The 25,584-nt window shown below is 30.3% G+C and overlaps 2 protein-coding genes and 1 pseudogene across 3 annotated transcripts; all 3 read left to right on the forward strand.

Moving 5' to 3' along the window:
- The first annotated feature begins 70 nt into the window (after positions 1 to 70).
- Positions 71 to 1,536, forward strand: LOC120197407 (caffeoyl-CoA O-methyltransferase-like). Its single transcript, XM_039198948.1, has 5 exons — positions 71 to 155; positions 319 to 404; positions 571 to 715; positions 815 to 946; positions 1,231 to 1,536. The coding sequence occupies exons 1-5, from the start codon at positions 99 to 101 to the stop codon at positions 1,531 to 1,533; spliced, it is 723 nt and encodes a 240-aa protein (XP_039054879.1). The 5' UTR covers positions 71 to 98; the 3' UTR covers positions 1,534 to 1,536.
- Positions 1,537 to 7,857: 6,321 nt separating this feature from the next.
- LOC120197558 lies at positions 7,858 to 10,810 on the forward strand (annotated as a pseudogene).
- Positions 10,811 to 14,549: 3,739 nt separating this feature from the next.
- LOC120197424 (REF/SRPP-like protein At1g67360) lies at positions 14,550 to 16,160 on the forward strand. 2 transcript variants are annotated; one of them, XM_039198957.1, is made up of 3 exons: positions 14,550 to 14,665; positions 14,761 to 14,988; positions 15,569 to 16,160. In XM_039198957.1, exons 1-3 carry the CDS (start codon positions 14,645 to 14,647, stop codon positions 16,016 to 16,018), a joined length of 699 nt encoding a protein of 232 aa, XP_039054888.1. In that variant the 5' UTR covers positions 14,550 to 14,644; the 3' UTR covers positions 16,019 to 16,160. The 2 variants fall into 2 exon arrangements, with proteins under 2 accessions (XP_039054888.1, XP_039054889.1); XM_039198958.1 differs by having other exon boundaries at positions 14,570 to 14,647.
- The last annotated feature ends 9,424 nt before the right edge of the window (positions 16,161 to 25,584 follow it).

Raw genomic sequence — 25,584 nt, forward strand, 5'->3', positions numbered from 1 at the left:
AAAACTGCACTCTGCCTGGCATTTAATCAAACAGCAAGGCCGTGATTTATATAAATAGCTTTACAACGACAGCGAATTGTACCTGAAATAATTTTGCAATGGAAGTCTCGAGCTTGAATCATAAGTCCCTCATCGTTGATGCCCCAGTTCTAGAGGTTATTTCAGACAATTTTTTCTGGATTTTTTTAAAAAAGAAAAAGAGTATTCATAAAAATTTATTTTATAAAATATTCACGTTCAACATTTTTTAGAAAAGATTATTTAATATTATTCGAATTCAAATAACAAAGAAAAGGCTGATGAGTATTTGTTTTGTAGTACATCTTGGAAAAAAATGCCTACCCTAAAGAGCACGAGCAACTCAAGGAATTAAGAGAAATCACTGCCAAGAAGTGTGAAGAGAGGTATGTTCATATCTCTCATTTAAGTAAGGATTATGTTATTCGGATTCGAAATATGAATCGGATACCGATTTATTGTTAGTGGTGATATCTACAATTTCACCGTATCTAAATATGCATCGAGTGTCGATGAAGCCAAAAATTTAATTTTATTTGACTTGTATCGTAGGAGCTTCATGAGTGTACCAGTTGATGAAGCGCAATTTTTATCTATGCTTTTAAAGATTATGAATGCCAAGAAAACAATGGAAATCGGAGTTTTTACCGGCTATTCTCTTCTTGCCACCGCCCTCGCACTACCCGATGATGGTCAGGTATTTCAAAGCTTCAATCTCTCTCGAGTTATGATTCAAATTCAATAATCTTGATCAACGAACAAGTCTACTTCGTATGAAAAATGTTCTTCTTTATAGATAACCGCAATCGATTTGGACAAAGAAGCTTATGAAATTGGATTGCCATTCATACAAAAGGCTGGAGTTGAGCATAAGATTAACTTCATTCAATCAGATGCCTTCTCAATTCTGGATCATCTTATTAAGAATGTAAGTATACCATTAACTTGAGATAACGCTGACAGATGGATTTGAACAAATAAGGGTATGGATCTTAATGGGTGAGTCCGGCCAACTCGAATCGGATCTAAAGTAGCATTTTTGAAATACGAACAATATAGGCAAAAATCATTTTTGGGTCTTGTATAGTTTTAATCCCTCTACGATGTTGAAATATAAGAATTACTCATCGTACTTTAATGTGACATAACTTCATATTTTATTTTTATAACGTTATTAGTAAGTTCAAAACAGATGAAATAATTGGATGGCAGGAAGAAGAAGCGAGTTTCGATTTCATATTTGTTGATGCCGAAAAGGAAGATTACATGAGATTCCATGAGAAAGTGATGAAATTGGTGAAAATAGGAGGGATTGCAGCTTACGATAACACATTATGGCTTGGGTCTGTGGCTTACGAACAAGACGACGACAAATATAGCGCAATGCCCGAATCTATATGGAAAAATAAAGATTATGTAATTCAATTCAATGACTTCATAGTATCTGATCCTCGAGTTGAATCCTCTCTTCTTTCCCTTGGTGATGGTCTCACCCTCTGTAGGCGCCTATATTAATCAATTTGAGATCTTGAGAAGCATAACACGTCGTCAATTTGAAATTTCATTCTCTTCGATTATAATATATTGGGTAAATTACGCATTTAGTACCTAAACTATCAGTTTTGATATATTTTAGTACCTAAATTTTCAAAAATTTCAAATTCATACCTAAAGTTTACTTTTAGTTTCTCGTTACAAAATTAACGCGTTTAGTACCTAAACTATCAATTTTGATCCGTTTTAGTTTCTAAATTTTCAAAAGAAAAACTACAAAACTTAAGTATGATTTAGGTACTAAACTTGTTTTGGTACTTAGACTTTTATTTTTTTCAAAACTTAACGGTGGGAACTAAAATGAAACAAAAATTAAACTTTAGATATGATTTTTAAAAAAAGTGAAAGTTAAGGTACTAAAACGGATCAAAACTGATAGGTTAAGTACTAAATGCGTAGTTTACCCTAATATATTATTCTTTCGGAGTCTTTTATAATTTTGATACTTTAAATATATTATTTATACTACCATTTCCTATTTTCAAATGAAAAAAATTATTTATTATACTTAAATATAGTACGAGTGATAACACTTTCTGCTAAGCGTAAATCTTTGTCATTTATCGTGAATTGATTACGATAAGTAATGATATTTTTCAAATGAAATAGCTGAATAATCATATCGTTAGCTAAAGAAATAAACTAATATAAAAATTAATTCAAAACTATAAAATTAAAGGATCAGTTATTCCATTAAGAGGTTGTAAATATCAATTATTCTATTCACGGATGATAAAATATTATAAATAATTATAATTAAATTTGAAGAGAAATTCGAATAACTAGACTCGATTCATCAATTCAACTGATTTATAAAAATTTACCTCAACTCGACTCTATTAAATACTCATCCCCAAACAAAACTTAAGCACATGCATTAAACTTTGTATAATTATCATTTTTATTACATGTTTAAACTTCGTATGATCACATCTACTATATGCTCCACTAAAATTAGAGTAAATATCAATCTTTTATCAAAGTTTGATATCGTAATATATACAAATCAGAAGAGATGCAAGCCTTCCTCATGCATTGGATATCATATTTTATACAAATCATAAGTGACTGTAATGATTCGTTGGACCATTCCTCAGCCTTCAACTTGACGTCTTTAGACACACTCTATTCCATTGAGCCATGAATTGTGCTTAATGGTTGACCTTCGGGTTCATTGGAAGGACTTTTCATTTGCATCCTATGGAACTCCTAAGGGCATCCCAATACCTACAACTTTTGTACATTATAAATAGGCCTTTTATGATACAAGTGGTCTACATGTTTAATTTTAGTGGTCGAAACACCGTTGGTAGAAAATGTTCATTGCAATAAGAAAGATAAGAAGAGCACACAGATTGGCATATAGAATTCTAAACCATAAAAATCACATAAGAGAAGATTTCATTGTGGTGGGTGACAAATTATAAAAATATTATATAAGAGTACATCAAACCCTAGAGTATTGGTTAATATCTTTAAATTTAATTAATTAGGTATTTAAGAGATTATATTTAGTTTAAAAATGTAATAAAAGAACATTTTTCAAACAAATATATAAGGAATGTATATATTAAACTAAGGCAAAGCTAACAAAGCATTCCACTTGATATATAATATTATATACGTGTATATATATATGTATGCATATGTGTGTATGTATTGCCAAATATATCATCTTTAATTGGTTCTTTTGCTAATTGATATTCAATATTATTTTATACAAAGATTTGCTTTATAGACGTGTATACAAATGTATGCATATGTGTGCTATTAGATTTGCTTTCGATAATCTAATATGATCATTGTTGGTGATATATAATCAAAGAGTATTATCTATTTTTCTACATATTTGGATTTTATTCATTCATATAATATTTCGATTTTATTATAAGAATTATTATCTGTTGTAAATTCCAAGTGGAGGTAGATAGACATTTTATAGATATTCATTATCAGAATATACATATTTATTCGTACATAAATTTAGATATTTGGATTCGATATTATAATATGTAATTTGAAATTTTATAATGTAAATCTATTTGAGTCTTGATAATACAACTTGTAATTTTAAATTTTACGGAATAATTAAGGACAAACCCAAGATTTCACGCTAGTTGTGAACCTATAAAATTTTAAGATTAACGGATTTATAAAATTTTAGAGAAGATAAAAACGGCTTTTCAACTGACGGAGATTGGTTTAAGTGGTAAACAATTTTATATCATTTAAGTAGGTCTCGAATTCGAGTCTTTGTGCATGCAGAAAATCTCTACTCAGAGGCTTACTCACCAAAACTAAGTGTGTAACATGGGTCGGTTCGAATTAATCAAAATGATACCTTAAAAACGGAAAAAACAATAAAACAATTAATAACAATATTATATAAATTTAAAATTTTCAATAACGATACACCTATCCAATAACAATAATAATGAAACAAACGGGTGGTCAAAAGGTTGAGACACAAAAGACTATTATGTCTCAAGCAAGTGGGTGAGTTTTATTATACGGGTCGATGCGCTGCCACCGTTATTGACTACCCCTCTGCTCACCAATCAGTCTATATTTTGGTTAAATCCCATACAAGTTCCTCGTATTATGTATTTTTACTATTTTCATCATTCATAGTCTTTCTAATTTTTCAAATATTTATTTTCGATCCTAAGATCAACTCTTTATATTCATATAAATAATATAATATATTTTATAAAAAAATATGGAAATAGGACATAAATATACTAATTTTTATATAAAATCAAATAAACATTATATTTTTTTTAATATTTTTCTCTCCTCTTGTTTCCATGAAAAAAATCAGGTAATCGTATGTTTTAATAATTAAGTCATATCAAATTATTTTATCTTAATTCAATGTAATAATTAAACTTGTGAATGAATTAGATCGTAATTCGAGTAAGGGCATATGGCAACAAGAGTTAAGGGAGTTTTGGCACTCTAAAAATTTTCGAAAATTTATATTATACCCCTAGAATGTTTTTTAAAAATTTTAATTAAATCTCTTAACATTATTAAAAATTATTTAATTAGACCTTAAAATTTCTTCAATTTTAATTAAATCCTCAAACTTTACGTTCAAAATCCGCAACTAATTATAAGAAAAAACTAATAATTTAGTCAATAGAGAATTGATGATTCCCAACATATGATAATGTTAGTGAATTTTGTTTCTAAATTAAAAATTGATCTCTTTCATTTTCAATGTTTGAACATAAACCTTCCACGACATATTTTCAAATATATAAAAAAAAAAGGAAAAGCTGTAACCTAATGGTTAAGCATGCTTTGGTCCATTAAATTAGGAATTCTTTAATTATTGACCTTATAGTGTGCTCTTTTAGTGGCTCATAGGCTACCTTCAACTCATTTCTAAGTTATTTAAATATTGAAAACGTATCTACATTAAAATAATACCATCCTTCCTCAAAAACGTTATTATATTCTTTGAACTTTGTGTTTGTTTTAGTTTATGTTTGAGATTTGTAATAAAGTTAATTTATTTTAGAACCTATGTTGAGTACTTAAATGTTATGTATGTCAGACAATGAACTTGTAATGTTTTAAGTTTGTTGGATAAAATTATTATGTTTTATGGTTATTGGATATTAAAATAATTATGTTTTTAAGTTTGTTGTATATTAAAATTATTATGTTTTATGTTTACTGGATATTGAAATAATTATGTTTTAAGTTTGTTGGATATTGGAATTGTTATATTTAAGTTTGTTGAGTTTTGGAAGTGTTATGTTCTAAGTTGATGGTTATAAAATTTGTTCTAATTAGAGTTTTGTATTTTTTTGATATTACAAATTGTTGGTTGAAGTTTTAATTTTATATTGAGTTTGGTGGAATTTGAACTATTTGAGATATGATATTATTATTGCATTTGTTTTAAATTTTTGCTGCTCATATACTTACTCTTTTTATACGATCATTAATGTAGATATGAGTAATCTTAAATCAAGCAAAGCAGGAGGTACGCCAAAACAATTCAGATGGACTATACCAATGGAATGTGTTTTCCTTGAAATACTTGCAGAGGAAGCTCAAAAGGGAAATATGTCGTCTAATAATTTCTGACCAGGTTCTATAGGTCGAGTAGGCACAACTATTTCTGAAAGATTTCAAGTTCAATGTGACACAAAACATATGAAAAACCATTTGAGGACAGTGAAAATGCTTGGAAAATCACATGTCAAATTCGAGGAGAGAGTGGATTCGGGTGGGATGACAACATGAAAATGATAACATGTGACAGAGAGACATACGGAGTTGCAGTTACGATAATCTTTACATACTCTTCCTTTAATATATTAAGGTTCTATTTTATTTGTTATTATAATTGTGTATGATACCTAATAGGCACACCCAAAATATTCATCATTTTTTAACAAAAAAAAATTGACAATTATGATGAGATGGTTGTGATTGTCGATCAAGATATGGCAACAAGAAGTTTTGCCAAAACATTTATCGATATAGACTTGGATAATGATGAATATTCAATGTCGGTTAAAATTGAAGCTGAAGATTTCGATGAGGAAAGATCAAAATTTTCTTCATCTGGAACATCAAAGCGCAAAAGAAATTTTTTTTGAGAAAATACTGATGATGATCACATTCAGTTTGTGGGTGAGAAACTTGGTGAGATTGTTGAAGCATTAAAAAAATTTACTGAGGATAAGTCGCCACTTCTTTACGAACAATAATGTTGATGGAGAAAGAAAGATTTGATGACGAATTTCTTTGCAATGTATTTGATTTTCTAGCAACAAAATGAGTCTGGGCAAAAGCTTTATTGGCTAAGAAAACGGATCATAGAAAACTTTAGCTTCAAAAGTTTCCTCAATGTTAAATATATGTAGTTTTAGGGTCTTTTTTTATTAACAAGTATGCACTTAAACAAATATTAATGTATTAATATGTTGTAGTACTAACTATATACTTTGAAATTATCTTTGTATTATTATGGTGTACTGCTAATTATGCATTTCGATAATATTAATATTTTAATATGATGTAGTCTTAATTATGCACTTGAATAATATTATTATCATTGTGTATTATTAATTATATAGTTAGAGAATATTGTTGTTTCTAAATAATATTGTTGTTTAACATTGTGTATTCGCGAAAAATATTTTACACATCATCAACCATAAAATGATTTCTGGAATTTTTTTCCATGAATGTAATTTATGTTCCAGAATTTATTTTTTAGAAAATATTTTCAGTCTATCAAACACACAATCATCATGAAAAAAATAATTAATCGATGATTTTTTTATTAAACTATAAATTAATTATTTTTATTCTTAATTGTTATCAATGGTATCGTGTTTATTGTGATCATAGACATAATATCATGATATTATTGATGACAGAGGGAAACAAAATGACAAAATGGTGTTTGTAATATTATATTGAGATCTCTAATTAAATCCTTAACGAACAATCGGAGTTTGTCGGCTGTAATTTGATAACTTTACACACCTAATTGATTAACCTGTCATTGAAAAGTAACTGTATTATGTGTCAGTAAATCATTTAAAACAACTACCTTTATTTTCAAGTGGAATCCAAACATCTATTTGAAGAACAATTGTTTAAGATTATTTCGTGTTTGTCTGTTTCGATTTTGGATCATTTTGAATTAATTTGAGTATATAGGTCATTTTAGTTTTTTTTTTATTTAAGGTTGATATTTGAATTAAATATGAATATTTGATTCGAATTCAATGGGTTTGGACTTGATGAGTTCTATTTTTGTATATAAACATTTGAGTTCTAATCATAGTTTCAAAAAAGAATAAGGTAAGAGATTAGGTTTAGATCATGTTTATGATGAAAAATATTTGACCCAACTTAGAAAATAATGATATAATTAATTTTTATATACTTAGGGATAATTGTTATAATATTTCTTTGTCTATATTTTCTAATAAAAATGAGAATTATATGTGTTGGGCCGATATGGGTGCTAGTGATGGTTCTTACATTAAAAATTGGGTTAGATGAAACTCATCTAAACTCAAATCAGATCAGAAAACAAAATAAGGAATATTATATTCGGGTGCACCAAAAATTTAATTCCAATCCAAACCATGATCATCTCTAACTTGAACGTAAGTCTTTTCGAGGGTAAATTAATTCAGATAATTTAATCAGGGTTAGCATCTAACTAAACCCTCAACCACAGTCACACTCCCACTACCCTATATATACAACCTATCCCAAATGCAATCCTTTCATAACAAACGTTCATTATCTACACAATTCCATTCACTTTCCTTCAAAGATGAAGCTTTTGATGCTGGGAATTAACCTCTCTTTGTTGTTGTTTTGTTACATTTTCACAATGCACCAAATCCCATGGTTTTTCACCCTTATTTTCTTCTCCTTCTTCTCTCTTTCACCTTTCTTCTTCGCCTACTGGGTCGTCCCCGGCGGCTTTGCATGGAGGAACCACCACGTTTCCTCTCCAAACCTCCACGGTCCAATCGGTTGGCCTTTGCTCGGAACTTTAGTATCAATGGGTCCGCTCGCGCACCGTAGCCTAGCTGTCACGGCAGCATCACTTGGTGCAACGAGGCTCATGAAGTTCAGCCTCGGCGCCACCCGGGTGATAATCACTAGCCACCCAGACACCGCCAGAGAAATCCTCAGCGGGTCCGCATTCTCGGACCGACCGGTCAAGGAGTCGGCGCGTTCGCTCATGTTCGAGCGCGCCATCGGGTTCGCACCCTCAAGTACGTATTGGCGCCACCTACGTCGCATCACCGCGAACCATATGTTCTCCCCGAGGAGAATCTCCCACCTCGAGCCGCTTCACCAACAAGTAGCTGACTCCATGGTTGTTCAAACCCAGCTCGCGATGGAAACCAAAGGGTTTGTCGAGCTAAGGGGAATACTTCAAAAAGGATCTTTAACAAATATCTTAAACACAGTACTTGGGAGCAGTTTGAGCTCGGACATGGAGGACAAACTAGGGTTAATGGTGAAACAAGGGTACGAGTTAATCACCATGTTTAACTTGGAGGATCATTTTCCAATGAAGTTTTTGGACTTTAATGGAGTTAAAAGAAGGTGCCATAAGCTATCGAGCAAAGTGAGAAATGTTGTGGATCAAATCGTGAAGGAAAGACTAAAACCTTCGGATCAGAGCATCAAAGGCGGAAATGACTTTCTTTCTGCTTTGTTAACTTTGCCTAAAGAGGATCAGCTCAGTGATTCCGACATGATTGCTGTGTTGTGGGTAATAATTCTTTCCCTCCATCAAATATACATTTAGAAGCTAACATATATTATAAAAAAGCCCTAATAAAAAGATTTAAGTTACTAAACTATTTTTTTGGTCAATTTAGGTGTTTACCATTATAAATGTTACTATTTTAAATGCATAATCGTAACGGTCGTTATGTAACATTTGTCATATTTTGGTAATTTTAAAGATTTGTGAACGACCATTACGATTGGACACTTAAAATTGTAATATTTGTAACGTTACATACATTAACCGAAATATAGTTTAGACACCTAAATAGAAAAAGAGTATAATTTGAACCCTTGTTTTATATTAAGCTTAAAAGAAACCTAAAGTATCATGCACCGGCAATATATAAATTTTGCGGCTTCTTTGGATGTAATACACACAATTTATAATATATATATATATATATATATATATATTTATAACCGAACCTAAAAATAATTCCTAAGATCATAAGTAAACTATAAATTTTTAGTGAATTAAAATATAAGTTTATAATTTTTAAAATAATTAAAAAATAATTTATCTTACATGATTATAAGATAGTATTTTTTTCAAAATATTTCTTAGCTATCGATAACGTACACACTCTAGAAATGTAACTACTCAAACTCGAAACATTTATGAAGAACAATACTCTTTTCTATATTATAAGAGAATTTTATGAAATTTAATTCCTAACATGACTTCAAAAATTTTAATAAAAAAATAATTTTTCTTATGTAAACTTGATTTATATTTTTGAATAAAAGAATATATATGTCTGTAACTTTATTTTATAAAAATTAGATAGAATTCAAATGATTTACTGAAAAAATAAAAGATTTTATATCGAAAAGACTGGATTTTTGTAACTCAAAACAATCATATTCTCCTTTGATAAAAGTGACCTTAGGTTTCAATGATTGGGATAAAAGAATGGTAGTGATATCACTGCAATGCTTAATTCTTTTTCAAAGTAGATTTTTCCCTTTACAATCTTTAGATACTTCAGTCTTATCGATGAAAAATACGATAATTTGACAACTTTATCTTTTAATTTTTAAAAAAATTAAATTATTTAATGAATGCTATTGTAACTATTAAACATAGAAATTTCATAATAATATATACATACTAAAGAGTTTTACATTGTGTAAGTGGATCCTAAATTATATATATCTTCCTTTTGTATAGGAAATGATATTTCGAGGCACTGATACGGTCGCTATACTACTAGAATGGATCATGGCGAGGATGGTTATGCACCAAGACATTCAAGCTAAAATTCAAGAAGAGCTTGACGATTGTATCGGTCGACATTGTGACCGTCATGTTTGTGATTCCGATATCCCGAATTTACCGTACCTTCAGGCGGCGGTGAAAGAGGTCATTCGATTGCATCCACCGGGTCCTCTACTTTCATGGGCTCGTCTCGCCACCCACGACGTCCACGTCGAGAAGTCCTTCATCCCAGCTGGCACGACAGCAATGGTCAACATGTGGGCCATAACTCATGACCCATCGATCTGGAAAGATCCCTGGACTTTTAGGCCAGAAAGATTTTTAGAAGAGGACATTTCCATCATGGGTTCAGATCTTAGGCTCGCGCCTTTGGATCGGGTCGAAGGGTGTGTCCCGGCAAGGCACTAGGTTTGGCTACCGTGCAACTGTGGCTTGCACGGTTGCTCCATTGTTTCAAGTGGCTTCCGACGACGACAACAAAGCAAGTTGATCTATCGGAAATGCTGAGGCTTTCTCTTGAAATGAAGAAGCCATTAACGTGTCGAGTCATTCCCCGGACAACACAACACGCTTCGTGATTACAAGAAAATATAATTAATAATTATGTAGAAAAATAGTATTATAAATTATGAATAATAATCAACCAAAACTATGTAACAAAAGGGTGTGGATTCATGGAAAGAACTAAAACCATGAGTTAATTATAGTTATTAATTTGAGTTTTATAAGTACTTATTTTCAGTTAATTATTAAAACCTATATATATATACATATCTCTTTTTAATAAAAGAAAAAAAATATATAATAAAATCACACTCTTACAAATCGAGAGATGTACAATCTCTTAATATCATTTTCAAGCAGCTTTAGAATTATTGACGGAAGATCTATGAAACTAATACTTTCATATGTAAGAATTTAGTAATATATATATATATATATATTATGATATCATTTGTCGTCACATATAATTTTTTAAATCGACCATTGTTACATAAATATGATTATTTTATAAAAAGATTGAACTTGTTACGAATAAATTTTGATGTAATAATGGGACAAGTTACATTTTAATTCATATTCAAATTTTAAATGATGTTATCAGAAAAAAAACGAATATGAATATACTGCAAAATAGATATAAAGAATATATATTTTTTAAAAAAAACAACAACTTTAAGCATGATAGGTATCCTAAGATATCGGCTTTTAAAAGGTCCATAATTCCAATATCTTCCTATGCTTTGCACTATACTTCTAAATACTCACGCAATGTCAAATGCAAAAATCCCTTTAACTTCTTTTTCTGTGATTTTAAACGAGTAATATTGAATAATATATAAAATTTTAATAGTAATCATTTATTTATATTTATTCAATTATTCTATTTTCTTGTAAAATTAATCAACTTTATATAATGCAAGGGGATCGTGTATGTAAAAATAAAAATAAATATTGATTTAGAATCATCGGGTGAGTGCAAATTAATGATTGAGATTACTTTTTTTTTAAACTCCGTTATTTCTAATTTTTAATCACATACATCAATTTACTTTTATTTGATTCTATCATTTAGTCTTTTTTTTGCTTTTTTTTTAGTGAAGATGACTCCTTGAAAAGCCAAATAACATTAGCAAGAACCAAACTAATAATTTTGTGATTGGGGATTGGTATAAACTTTAAAAAATTGAAGGTTAAAGTAAAAATATATAATAAAACGGATTTAAACCTTATTATTAATATTTAAGAGGGATCAAAAAAATATAATTTTATGTTTAATAAAAGGAAAACAAAAGAACTAAATCGAATTATTTTCATTTTAATATGGATAAAAAGGAAATTGCATCATCAACCAACACTCGTGCCTTCCACTAGTATGGTCCGCAACATATATGTTTTCTAAAAAGGGTTTCCTTTTCTTAAAGATGAACTCAAATGATTTCAATTATCAATCAAGTCAACTTTAAAATTAATTTGTTTTTTTTTTTAATTATATTCAAATTTTATTCATATCGATTCTTCTATATAGTCATTCTTATAAATTATCAATCAGTTTAGTAAAATTTAGATTTTAATATTATAATAAAGGATATTAAATTATAAGATTATTCTTATAATTAATATTGATTTAATTTAAATTAATTAATTGAATATTGATAATTGTTGAATGAAGTAGCGTGTAGGTGAAGGCTTAACAGCTCAGCAGACTCTGTTAGTGGACTGTAGGTTGTTATGAGGTGCTTATCGCCAACTCGTCATTGTATTTTGTGTATAAAGCTGAGTTTTAATGAATGAGAAAAGCACCCATTTTCTGTAGCATTTGTTTAAACCCTCTGCTCCACTTTCTCAACGTTGATAATTATATGCGCATTTAAAAATTGATTTGTTGGCGGCTTGACAAACATGGCCATCCTCTTCGGACATTTTGCCCTTCATTATCATATTGACATGATTACTTTTAAAATATGAAAGGTGAATTGTTAAAATATAAATAATATAAACATATAATTGTGTTTAAGTTAATTAAACATATAAATATTAAATTTATGTATAGATTTTGTTTCAATTGTAATTCCATACATGCATTATAATTATGTATAATCATGGAGGAGGTGAGGGGAAAAATAGTGAACACGGAAGAATTAAGTAAGGGGAGTAAGTATAAGCACATATGGCACGAAAAAGAAATTGGATTTCAATAAGATTTGAGAAGAATCGTAGTTCATATTCAAGTCGATTCAATGAGGGTGATCGCGAAAGTTACTGAATGGGTCAGTCTTTTCCTTCTGCTTGTACTATTATATAAATACAATAAAAGTTTTACTTTAGTTTAAATATATTCATAAGATTTTTATTTTAAGTCAATTATATATATTTAAATAAATAAATTACTAAGGTTGGGTTATTTTTCCCACAATATTGATGTGTTGCAGTTTTTTTTTCATACTCGGCGGTTGTAATATTCCTTTACATTAAGAGTAGTGATCGTGACTTTTCCGGCCACTTCCCTATCATTTATTTCCTTCATTTTATCATTTTCCGGTTAATTGTAGTTTGATTTTTTTTAAAATTTTAGTCATATTTTATTATATTTATAGTAACACGTTATTTTGTTCCTTTATCTTGTAAAAAGTATCATGGCTACTGGTATTTTTAGATTTTTGGTGCAGGTTTCCTCTATTGGTCTTCTTCTTGGTTTGTGATTCTATGAAATTTCTTGGTTGCTTGCTTTCTAGATGTATAGTTTCTTCGTTCATTTGTATGTGACATTCCGATGGTTGTAATATAAATGTGTCAAATGATACTACAATTATAGGAGGATTGATTTTTCATTCATCAGCTATGGATACTCTTCAAGTTTTCCTTCTCTATGTTAGGTGCTCAAGAATGTCGGAGTGTTTTGTCTCTGTGTGTTGTTGGTTCAACTGGCTCTTGCTCATTAGATTATCATTGGTTGCTCTTTGTTATATTTTATTTATGATAGTTATAAATGTGTTTATCTCATATGTATATGGTAATAGGTTGTTATCCTACTTTATTTGGCTAATGAATATATTGTAGTTTTATTTTTTTAAAAATAAAAATAAATTACTCAATTTTTTTTATATATGATATAAATATAATTACTTAATTTAAGTAAAAATTCAAATGATGTTACATGAATAATAGTATTTTTAGTTTTAGAAAAATTAATTAAATAAAAATTTATGTATAAAATTACGCAATATTAAAAATTCATAAGATTTTTTATATTTACATTTTTACCATATTAGTTAATTAATGACAAGACATATTTGCATAGAGACATATTTAATTAATTAATATAAAGAAATTCAATGAGTAATCTTAATCTTTAAAGAGAGTTTGTTATTTTTTTGAGATAATAAGTTTGAATAGTTGTGTCAGTAGTATGTGTGTGTTGTCAATAATTAAGAAAGATTGTGAATAGATATTATCTTGTAATCACGTCATATTTTTCAAAAAAATTAATACAAAAAACTCATCAAGAGACTTCAGTGATAAAAAAGAAATTTATTCTCCCTAGATAATCTGAGTTCGAACAGTTGATTCTGTATAGTACATACACATTGTCAATAGACTAATAAAATTCTAAATAAATATACCTTATAATTATTATAAACTATTTAAAAAATTAGTACAAATTCATAATATATATATATATATATATATCAGTTTTAATTATATTTAAATTTATATATATATATATATATCGCTTTTAATTATAATTATTTGGATATGTGTTAATCTTATATATCGTGTCAAACAATATGGATAAACGTCTTATAAAAAATATTTTATTTGATTTTATATTCTCCAGCTTTCCACGTGTCCATCTGGAATCCTCTATTTCTTCTATAGAACCCCCACTTCACTCTGAAGATTCCCCCATCATCCTTAAATCCAATATTGGCCGTTGGATCTTATCAACTACCCCACATTAATTAATCTCTGTGCGTACCTCTATAAATTAATGCAAATTTCATAAACTTTTTTAAGAAGAAAAAGAAAATCTACCAAGAATCATAGCTGAAGAAGATGGTAAGCACGGAAACGATGGTATTTCTATTTTGTTCCTTTTTTTTATTTTCTATGATTGGAATAGTTAAGGTTATTGTTTTCGAACTTTTTTAAAAATATTTTTTAATTTTTAGGAGGTAGAGTTTGAGAATAAGGAACTGAAGCACCTAGGATTCGTGAGAGTGGCTGCGATCCGCACCCTGGTTTACGTTTCGTACCTTTACGAGTTCGCCAAACAGAACTCCGGTCCGTTGAGATCCACCGTAGGAACCGTCGAGGGCGCCGTTACGACCGCCGTTAGTCCCGTCTACGAGAGATTTAAGAATGTTCCTGATCTTCTTCTCGTCTTTCTTGATAAGAAGGTAATTCAGTTCTTTATAATTCCTTGTTCTGGATTTAAAGTGTTCCTGGAATTCACTCTTTTTTCTCTTGTTTAATTTCATTAAGTAATTGAATGATTGAACTTGGTAGCTGGATTTTTAACCTAATTTAGTTTAGGGTTGAGTATGAAAATCGAGCTTTATCTTAATAAGTAAATGAATTTGATCTAGTCGAATGAGTTTTAAACCTAGTTCAAACATTAAAAATAAAATTAAATCAAGTTTGAACTGAGTTTCGATCTTCGAGATACGAATTTTGAGTTGAATTCAAACTTCTTAGAACTTCAGTTCAACTTGGTTTGATTAAGCTTAGTAGTAAACCTTTTCTGAAACTGAATTTGGGAACTGTAAAAAGAAATGTGAGCCAATCTGTTTCCGACTTTGAAACGAGATTAATTAAAATAACTGCATGTAGATGAGGTTTCACATGATTCGAAAATCATTTTCGATCGAGTTTGATTCAAATTTTGAATCAAATTTGAATTTTAAAACTTTAGCTCGGCTCGATTATGCTCTTGGTAGTAAATCTTAGCTAAAACGATATTAATTAAAATAATTGCAGGTAGATGAGGCTTCACAAAAATTTGAGGATCATGTTCCAGCAAAAGCGAAGCAAGCGATTTACCAAGCCCAAGATTTGGTTCAGAAGACAGCACAACATGCTCGGAAGCTAGGCCACGAGGCTCGAACCAATGGACCGCGAGGAGCGTTGTGCTGCGCCGCGGGGGAGTACAAGCAGCTCGTTGTGGTATACTCAACCAAGTTGTGGGTTAAACTGAATCACAACTCCGCTTTCCACGCGATGGCTGAGAAGGTTGTTCCGACGGCGGCTAATTTGTGCGGTAAGTATAACGGTTTCGTTAATGACATGAGTGGGAAAGGGTACCCTTTGTTTGGATATCTGCCGTTGATACCGATTGATGAGTTGAGTAAGCAAATTAAGGTAGCCGAAGCAAAGGAAAAAGAACATTTAGATGATGATAAATCAGATTCTACTTCTGATTCAGATTAGGAGTTCTTTTTTCTTATTTGGAAAATAGAAATCTATGTAATTTTGTGGGGGGTTTTGTTGACGTGTTGATAGAGGCAATGCCAAGTTTGCCGTTGTACAAACTCTTTCCTTATGAATCTGAGTATAATATGTTTAATAGACACGAAAAGTGATACATACTAAATACAATGATTGGTAAAATATTATTTGTTAGATAATTGATTAAATTTTGGGTAAAGTACATAAATAGTTAATCGATTATAGGGTGATGTTTTATTTAATCTTTTGACTATTAAAAGTTGCAAAATAGTCCCTTCGATTATAAGATATTATTTTGTTGAGTCTCCGACTATTAAAAGTTACAAAATGATCGTTCGACTAATTAGTATGTTCTAAATTCGTTCTTTTTCGTTAAAAAATTGACAACAGTTTGGGTTGGATGTTAACTTGTTATTTGAGATTATGATATAATATTTTATCATATCTCAGTCATCAGGCTATCATCTAGCTCAAACTGTCATCAATTTCTTAACGAAAAATGACGAGTTTAGAATATACTAAATAGTCAGTTGACAATTTTATCTTTTAATAGTTAGATGACTCAACCAAGCAATACCTTATAATCGAAGACCATTTTGAACTTTTAATAGTCGAGGGGCTCAATAAAACATCACCCTTATTTGTATACTTTACCCTTATTTTTTTTTACAATGAATCTTGTTTTTGATCTACCTTGTATTTCTCAAATTCTATCGAGAGTCACACAAAAAAGTAAAAGAAAAATTAAAGGTCACATCGAACGAACCGATAAAATAAAAGATCAAACACATTTAATTTTTAAATCACTGACCAAAATTGGTCAAATAAAAAATAAAAGTAACTATTCATATAATTTACCCAAAATCAAAACACCTCTCATATATTAAATTAAAGGGTTTATATTTGATGAGACATGAACTCTTTATCTTAAGACATTTTTATGAGCATCTAAGAAATTTCAGTTAGGATTCAATTGTATACTTCAAAAATTAATATATTTGTTTTCATATTTTATAAATATGACTGTTTAAATAAATAATAAGTAAACATGAAATTAATCAGTTGATTTAAGTAACATAAAGAGCTTAATAATTCAAATACATAACCATGCATGCTAGATATCTACAAATTCGAGAAAAGTTTGATGTGTGCAAACAACAAATTAAGTTAGTTCATGTAACATCCCAAATATAGGGCTAGTGACTAAAATATAAATTTTGGAAACTTTGTGTTCAATTTTGAAATAAGTTAAAAGTTCAGGGATTTAATCGAAAATTATGTGAGTAGGATTGATTAGTAAAGATGGAAAGAAAGAAGGATAAAATGATCATTTAACAAGAATATTTTTATCTTTATTTTGTGGGCTATAAAACACGTGGGGATTAAAAGGAAAAAGGAAAAGAAAAGTCAGGAGATGGGTGAAGCTATCTTCTTCTTCTTCCCGTGTCACCATGAATAAGGTAAGTTGGTATCAAGTTAAGATTTCCTTTCATTTTTAAGTTGGTTTTGATTCTAGAGATGATAGAAAAGCTTAAGGGAAGCTTTAGATTACTTAAACTTAAAGAATGATAAGTTATGAAAGATTGAATATAAGAGTTTTTAAGTGAATTGTTGGAAAATAGGTTGTTAATGGATTTAGAAGTCATATTTGACTTGTCAAAGGTATTATTAAGAAGTATGAAGTGATAGAAATGAATTTAGAACATGTTGAATTATTGGCTTGATTATTGAATTCAAGTATGTAAGTGGGATATTGGATATTAGGATGAGTTAAAGTGATCTAAGTTGATTAGAATAAGTGCAGTTAAGCTTAAAGACTTAAAGGAGGCTTTAATATAAGATATAAGTAAGTTTCGGTGAATTTTCGAGCTAAAAAGATGAATTATGGACATGGGGTATCGGTATTGTTCATCCAATACCGATACTTCCAATAGAAAAAAGGGTCAAAATTTGAGTGAGGGAATCGATACCATATGATTGAGTTTCGATACCTTAAGGCATAAATTTATAAATTGTTCTTGGGGTATCGATACCTGGGAAGGTAGTATTGATTCCAAGGGTACCGATACCATAAGATCAGTATCGGTACCGGTTTTGAAACAAGGATTTCGAATGCAAAGAGGGTATCGATTCCCAGGCTTGGTATCGATACCACAACTAGGGAAGTATCGATACCCTACAGGGGTACCGATACTAATCGAAGTAGAAAATAGAATTAAGCCTTTCTTTTGGTCTAAGAAATTAAGGATCGAACTATGAGATTTAGAATGTTGATATGTATATTATATGTATGATTATGTAGATATCGATCGAGAGCAAAGTCCGGACAAGTCAACAAGTATTATTCAAAGAGATACGATTGATCAAGAAAGAGTTATAAGTGCTCGAATTGACTAGTGAGGCTAGGTGAGTGCATACTAGTGATGTATGTTGTTTAATGGAAATAGGACTTGCGATGAGTCTATTTCCTATAGTAGTATGCATGAATTCATGAATATAAACATGAGTTTGAATATGTGTTATTGGTTATTGTATATGTTACATGATATATGTGAGTATATGTGTCAGTGTATATGTGAATGAACATAGATGATACATGTGATGATATAAGAATAAGGTATTAATCATTTGATATGAGTTATATGGGAAATATATGTGAACATGATATGACATATATGTTTAGGTGAAACCATGCGAAGTAATATGAGTTATGTGACATATAAATATGAAAATATATGAAAAGTGACATGAATTACACGAAAATAAACTACGTGATTACATGTATATGTGAGTATGCTTATGTGACAAGAATAAATGAATATGTGACAAGTATAAAGATAATGCCCATGTTACGTGTCATGAGAGCTATAAGTATAGTTGGCATGCCAAGAGTCGAGAGTTACCTATGTCCTTCAGGATATATGGTGTAACATCCCGAAATTTGGGTCAGTGGCTAAAATGAGAATTTTGAAATTTGGGGATCAATTTAGGAAAATTGAAAAGTTTAAGAATTTAATAAGAATATTTCAGTGTTGGATAAAAGGGTAATTATGAAAGGATTATAAGGGTATTATAGTAATTTAGCTTGGAGGATATTTTTATCTCCCTTATTTAGGAAGATAACACGTGGGGATGGGGAGAGTTTTCTGGAAAGCTTATTTCTTCTTCTTTCTTCTTCACGTTGGCTTTCATTGTTAAGGGTAAGTTTGATTTTAGTTGTTGATTTCTTGAATATTAAGTAGATTTTGATTATTTGGGTGTTATATAAGCTTAAGTAAAGCTTATATAAGCTTAAAACACCAAGAAGATAAAAATAGAAAGGAATTTCTATTAAGAGTTTAGAAATGAACTTTTGTTATAGAAAGGTTTTTGAAGTTCTAAGGATGAATTTGACTTGTCAAAGGGTTAATTAAGAAGTTAGAGGTGATAGAATTGAATTAAGAACACATGGAAAATTTGATGAAATTATTTTATTCAAGAATTATGGTGAATTATGAGAGATGGTGAAGTGTTATAGTGTTATAAGAAGGTTTATATATGTATATATAAGTTTTAAGGTATAAGGAGGGGTTAATAAGTAGAATTTGAAGACAAAGTAAGACATTTTCGTGCTCAAATGGAATTTATGGGTTGTGTGCATCGATGCATCTTCAATGTGTATCGATGCACTCTCAAATAAATAAACATCGAATGCATTTAGTGCATCAATGCATAAGGAGTGCATCGATGCACCCCTTAAAATGAAAACATCGAAGGTGATTTGTGTATCGATGCATGAGTAGTGCATCGATGCACATGTTAAGGGATACATCGATACACTATATAATGTACCGATGCACTTCAATGGGAAATGGAATAAATCTTTCTTTCAGTCTAAGAACTGATGGATTATAGTATATCAATTGGATACTGATAGTATAAATATATGATTGTGTAGACATCGATCGAAAGCAAAGTTCGGATAGGTTGTTAGAGTAAGATACGCAAGAAAGAGCAAGAGCTTGGTAGTGTTATTGGATACCAGGTGAGTACATGATATTAAGTGAACGCTATGTTAAGGAATTAAGACTTGCGATAAGTCTAATTCCGATATTATATGATATGAGTACTAAAGCATAAACATGTAGTGATATGGTGTTAGATGTATGGTATATGGGTAAATGTATATGTCTAATGGTTGAATGAATCTTTATGTGTAAACTATATAAATGCATGTATTTATGATAATAGGTCGTGTGATCATAAGATATATGATAAAATATATGTAAAAATAATATGACTCATATGAGTTTCTATTAGAATGTCATATGATATATTATGTATGTGATAATTGAATGAAGGGATTGTATGAGAACATGTATATGCAAACATGTGTTATGAGATAAGAATCAGGACTATGAGCTATGTGAAAAAGAATACAAGTAAAGGTGAAAAGCTATGTGATAAGTGAATATGAGTTACATGGAAATATGTTATGTAAAAGTGAACTATGTGCCTACGTGAAGATGTGAAAAGATATAAAAGGTAATGCCCATGTCGTGTGTTATGAGAGTTATAGGTATAGTTGGCATGCCAAGAGTCGAGGGATTATCAGTGGTCCTTCGAGACACAGTGGTCTTTTGGGACACAATGGTCATTCGGGACAAATTTCTACGCGCCCCTAGTGGGATTTATACTAGCTGTGGTGACAACATTGTGCACAACCTCTATGTACTCACATATCTTAAGTTCTCAAAAGATGGCATGAGCTTTAAAGATAATAAATATGTGTTATGATAATATATGTGTTCTTGGTGAAATGATATTTGTGCTATATGACTGTTATAAATGATAAGCTCAGAATCATATGATAATAGAAAAGAAGATAATGATAATAAGTGCATATGTGTTTTGTGATAAGAGATGATATGTGATTATGCATGATATGACATTAGTATTTATTCATGTATTATTGTGTTTTGGAGTTATATTATATGTTTATGTCAAATATATACTCAGATGATAGAATAAAATTAATGACAAGGAAATAAGTAATGATAAATATGTTAATGATTGGTTCAATAGGTATGTAATTATGATGTGTATTATATGATATCTGTATGCATTAGTTAGTTTGCATTGTGCATTTACATGTCTCACTAAGTCTATGACTTAGTGTGTAAGTGTCTTACACGTAGGTGTGGATAAGTCAGAAGATCAACCTTCAGATCTGTAAAGCAACATATCTTCGCGCAAAGTTCAGATCAGAAATATTTTGTAAAGTATGTATTGTCATATAATTTAGTATGTTGGTATGTAACTAAGTCATTAAATATGTACGCTCTGATGGATTCTGTTAAGGTTTTAACATGTTTATGTAAAAGAATTTGTTTATAGAATAGAAGTTTTAAATTTTCTATGGTTTATTTTGTAAAAGTATGTACTTTGACTAGTCAATGTGACACTTCAGATTCATATTCGGGTCGGATACGGGTTGGTGTGTTACATTTAATGGTATCAGAGCTAAGGTTTAGCCGATTCTAGGCTTAAACCGAAGTAAAAAGTGTTTTGAAAATGTGTATATGTCAACAAAAAGTGAAAGTTTCTGATCTGATAGAGTCATGAGTATGTTCTTTTCTAATAAAGTTATATTGTTATGTATTAGATGTCTGATCGTGAGAGTCCTTGAAGTGAAAGGAGAAGTAATAGACTTGAGGGTAGTAGCAATTCACCTGCCCTGGCCAGGCATGGTGAAGAGCGAACATCTCCAAAAGTACCAGTGAGAGATCGAGGGTTATTTTTGGGACATTAAATGTTGTTTTGTCGCGTTTTCAACCCTCTGTGCCCTCAGCTCCTCGAATGGATATATCTAAAGAATTGAAAGGTTTAGGAGCACCTGAGTTTAAGAGTAAAGCTGAGGAAGATCCGGTTGCTGCAGACCTTTGGTTGAACGATGTCACGATAATGTTAGATGGACTCCACTGTTCTGATATAGAAAAATTAGGCGGAATAGTTTCCCTGTTAAGGGGTCAAGCTAGAATATGGTTGACCAATGTCACCATGAGATTAAGAAGTGATCAAGTGACTTGGTTATTCTTCTTGGAAGAATTCAAGCGTAAGTACATTGGTGATCAATATATCAGACATATGAAACAAGAATTTTTGAGTTTGAAACAAGGGAATTATACAGTGTATGAATATGAATGTGAATTTAATAAGTTAATTCATTTTGCTGCTGAACTTATTCCGACCGAGAATGATGTGTGTGACTAGTTTGTAGAGGGTTTATGCCCTAGGCTAAGAGAGTTGTTGATAGCCTTGAATTTATCATCATTTCAAGAAGTGGTTATTCGAGCTAAAGCTCTAGAGAGAGCTCAGAAAGAAATATTTAAAGAACAGAAAGTTTAGAAGTTCAAAAGAATGGGTTCTTCGTCAAGTTCCTCGCTATCAAAGAAAAATAGAGAAGTAGATTCTCCAACTCATAAGATGTTGTGTAACACCCCCAACCCGTACCTGACCCGGATACGAATCTGAGGTGTCACATTGACTATTCAAAACCGGTACTTGTACAAACTAGTGAATAATTTTAAAACTTTTATTAAAACAACTGACTAAATTACATAAACGATATTCATATGGTTTTAGAAAAACTAATTAGAGTATATCAAATTCAAATCTTTATTTACATGCCAACTACCATCCGTATTATAAAATATATATTATAAAATGCTTTTCTGATATGGTCTTTGGAAAGGAGAAACTGACATGTCTTGCTTAACTTTTATCATTCTTCCTCTTCTTGGTACCTACGTGTGAAACAATCACACGCTAAGTCGTTGACTTAGTGAGGCATATAAAACATATAATAGAAATCATAGTACATTTCATATATCAAAATACAATTATATACATATACCATCATTATCGAAATCTCTATTTATCATATGATCTTGTATTTATCATTTCTATATATCATATAACACATTTATCATTTCACAACTAAACATGCATAATATCATATAATTTATGGAACATATTCCATATCACCAAAAGCATATGCATCATATGTATTAAATTTGTTATTGTCTTTTTATTAGTCCATATACACATGTGAGAACTTAAGGTATGTGAGTACATTGAGGTTGTACACTAATGCTGTCACCACAGCTCGTATAAATTCCCTCATGGGGCACCGAACATTTGTTCAGTATTCTTCCCGAAGGACTGCTATGTCCCGAAGGACCACTGTATATGTCTTGTAGGACCATTACGTCCCGAAGGACCACTCCTTAAAAACCACATACATAATATCATGGCTCCAATAAGTGTACCGAAGTACCACATATAAGTTCCATATAATTACATATATGTCCCGAAGGACCACATAGAACCCTCGACTCCTGGCATGCCAACTATACCACTAGCTCTCATATCATATAACATGGGCATTATCATTTATACTTTTCATATCACTTGTTCTTTCTCTTCTGTCACATACCATATGTATGTGTAACCATATATTTCATATCATATCACATGTATCACAAGTGCATATATTCACGTAGATAGTTTCATATGACTTATATTATTCCTCATTTGTTCATGTAAACTCGCATGTCATATCTTGTTCACATATGTTCATATATACATCACATAGCACATAGTATAACATATAAACTTATACATGTATCCATATACATACTTTCATATACTTCGAATAACAATGCCCTATAACTTCTCACAGTTTTACCTAATCTCTTATTTCACATTAATTATATTCTAGTTTCATATATTACTTAATTCAATTTCTCATAGCTTGTTACCTATATAAATATTTTCTCATAACTTATCATCATATAGTTCCTATAACATTTTCCTATAGCTTCATAAATCTTTTCCGTATAACTTATTTTACATGTTCATATAATCACTTCTGTCAATGTCTCCTCATTTATATATTATTCTTATATTGTCTTATAAATCAATGTTATTTAACTTATCTCACTTTTCATCTAATCTCATAAGTTGGTTATACAAATTCCTATATATATATATATATATCTAACTCATGTAATTTATATCCTTTATCTTGTTATCATATAAATCATTGTTATTTTACATAGTTCGTGATCCTATAGTTACTTATAATAGCATGTGTCTATCTTATCTCATATCATATAGTTCTTTAACTTATGTCTTAAATCACATATTTATTTTACATAACGTATATAATTACATCCACTACTTAAACCAATTCACATAACTCATCTCACTAACATTTATTCACTCAATTCATGTAACAGATGCAATACATATAACATATGTACCCATTTTCATGTACTCATGCAAACATAAGAATCACAATTCAAATAACATTTTAGAAGTCCATTCTTACTATAGTAACTCCATCACTGGCTCATCGCAAGCTAATGTTTATTCGATACATAAGTACAATTTAAATTGCACTCACCTTAGCTTTACTTTGATTCGATTCTAATCCTTCGATTGTTCTGGAATGAGATTACGCTCTAAATCTACATAGTAATACATTGATACTTATCAGCATACGAATTGATATATTTCAAACTATAAATCCTTAGGCTAAAAGAAAGCTATTTTCATCTCTTATTGAAGGTATGCATCGATGCACTACACCATGTACCGATGCATCCCTTGACGGGTGCATCGATGCACTACCCATGCATCGGTGCATAAATCCTATTCGATGTTTGTATTTTAAGCAGGTGCATCAATGCATTAATGGCATTCGATGTTCATTTAATTTAAATGAGTGCATCGATGCACTCCTTATGCATCGATTCACCTTCAACAAATTATGGGATTTAACCATGATGCATCGATACACATTGAATGTGCACCGATGCACTCTACCCATAAATCTCTTTTTAAACCCGAAAATTCATCCATTTTTGCTTAAAACCTTCATGTTTCATCCCCTTTTTTATTCTTAACTCCAATATACATACTTAAACCAATCTATACTCATTTATTTCATCTTAAACGTCAAAATCCTATCATTCATATGAAATTCAAGAATTACCTTAATTTTACAACATGTGTTAATTCCACTTCTAACACTTCGTATGTCTTAACTAGATTGATAACAAGTCAAATTTAACTTTCAATTCTTATTATAAACTCTATTCCAATATTTCATTCAAGGACCTCTAATCTTTAATCTCTTCTAACTCCATCATCCTTTGATTTTAAGATAACTTAAGCTTTCCTTAAACTTAGTTATCATCTAATGATCAAAACCTATACTTAAAATCAACAAATAATCAAACTTACCTTTGCTATGGAGACACGGGAGGAAAGGAAGAAGAATAAGAAAAGAGAGTTTCTGGAGAAATCTCTCAAGCTTATCCCATATAAATCATTATCTTATCCTTTCCAATTCAAATGACCACTTTGCCCTCTAATTCATCTAATAATTACTAACAACTTTTAGGATATATTTCCAAATAAATCATTGAACTAATCCATTGTTCTTCTTTAGTAACCAAATTCTGAAACTTTACAATTTGATCACTAACCCGGTATTGAGG

This window comes from Hibiscus syriacus, unplaced genomic scaffold, assembly GCF_006381635.1.
Source record: "Hibiscus syriacus cultivar Baekdansim isolate YM2019G1 unplaced genomic scaffold, ASM638163v2 tig00117048_pilon, whole genome shotgun sequence".
NCBI classification, from domain to species: Eukaryota; Viridiplantae; Streptophyta; class Magnoliopsida; order Malvales; family Malvaceae; genus Hibiscus; species Hibiscus syriacus.

Coding starts and splice junctions, on each gene's coding strand:
- LOC120197407 (XM_039198948.1), top strand. CDS start 99: ATGGAAGTCTCGAGCTTGAATCATAAGTCCCTCATCGTTGATGCCCCA. Junction 716..814: donor CACTACCCGATGATGGTCAG/GTATTTCAAAGC, acceptor TCTTCTTTATAG/ATAACCGCAATCGATTTGGA. Junction 947..1,230: donor TGGATCATCTTATTAAGAAT/GTAAGTATACCA, acceptor ATTGGATGGCAG/GAAGAAGAAGCGAGTTTCGA.
- LOC120197424 (XM_039198957.1), top strand. CDS start 14,645: ATGGTAAGCACGGAAACGATG. Junction 14,666..14,760: donor TGGTAAGCACGGAAACGATG/GTATTTCTATTT, acceptor TTTAATTTTTAG/GAGGTAGAGTTTGAGAATAA. Junction 14,989..15,568: donor TCGTCTTTCTTGATAAGAAG/GTAATTCAGTTC, acceptor AAATAATTGCAG/GTAGATGAGGCTTCACAAAA.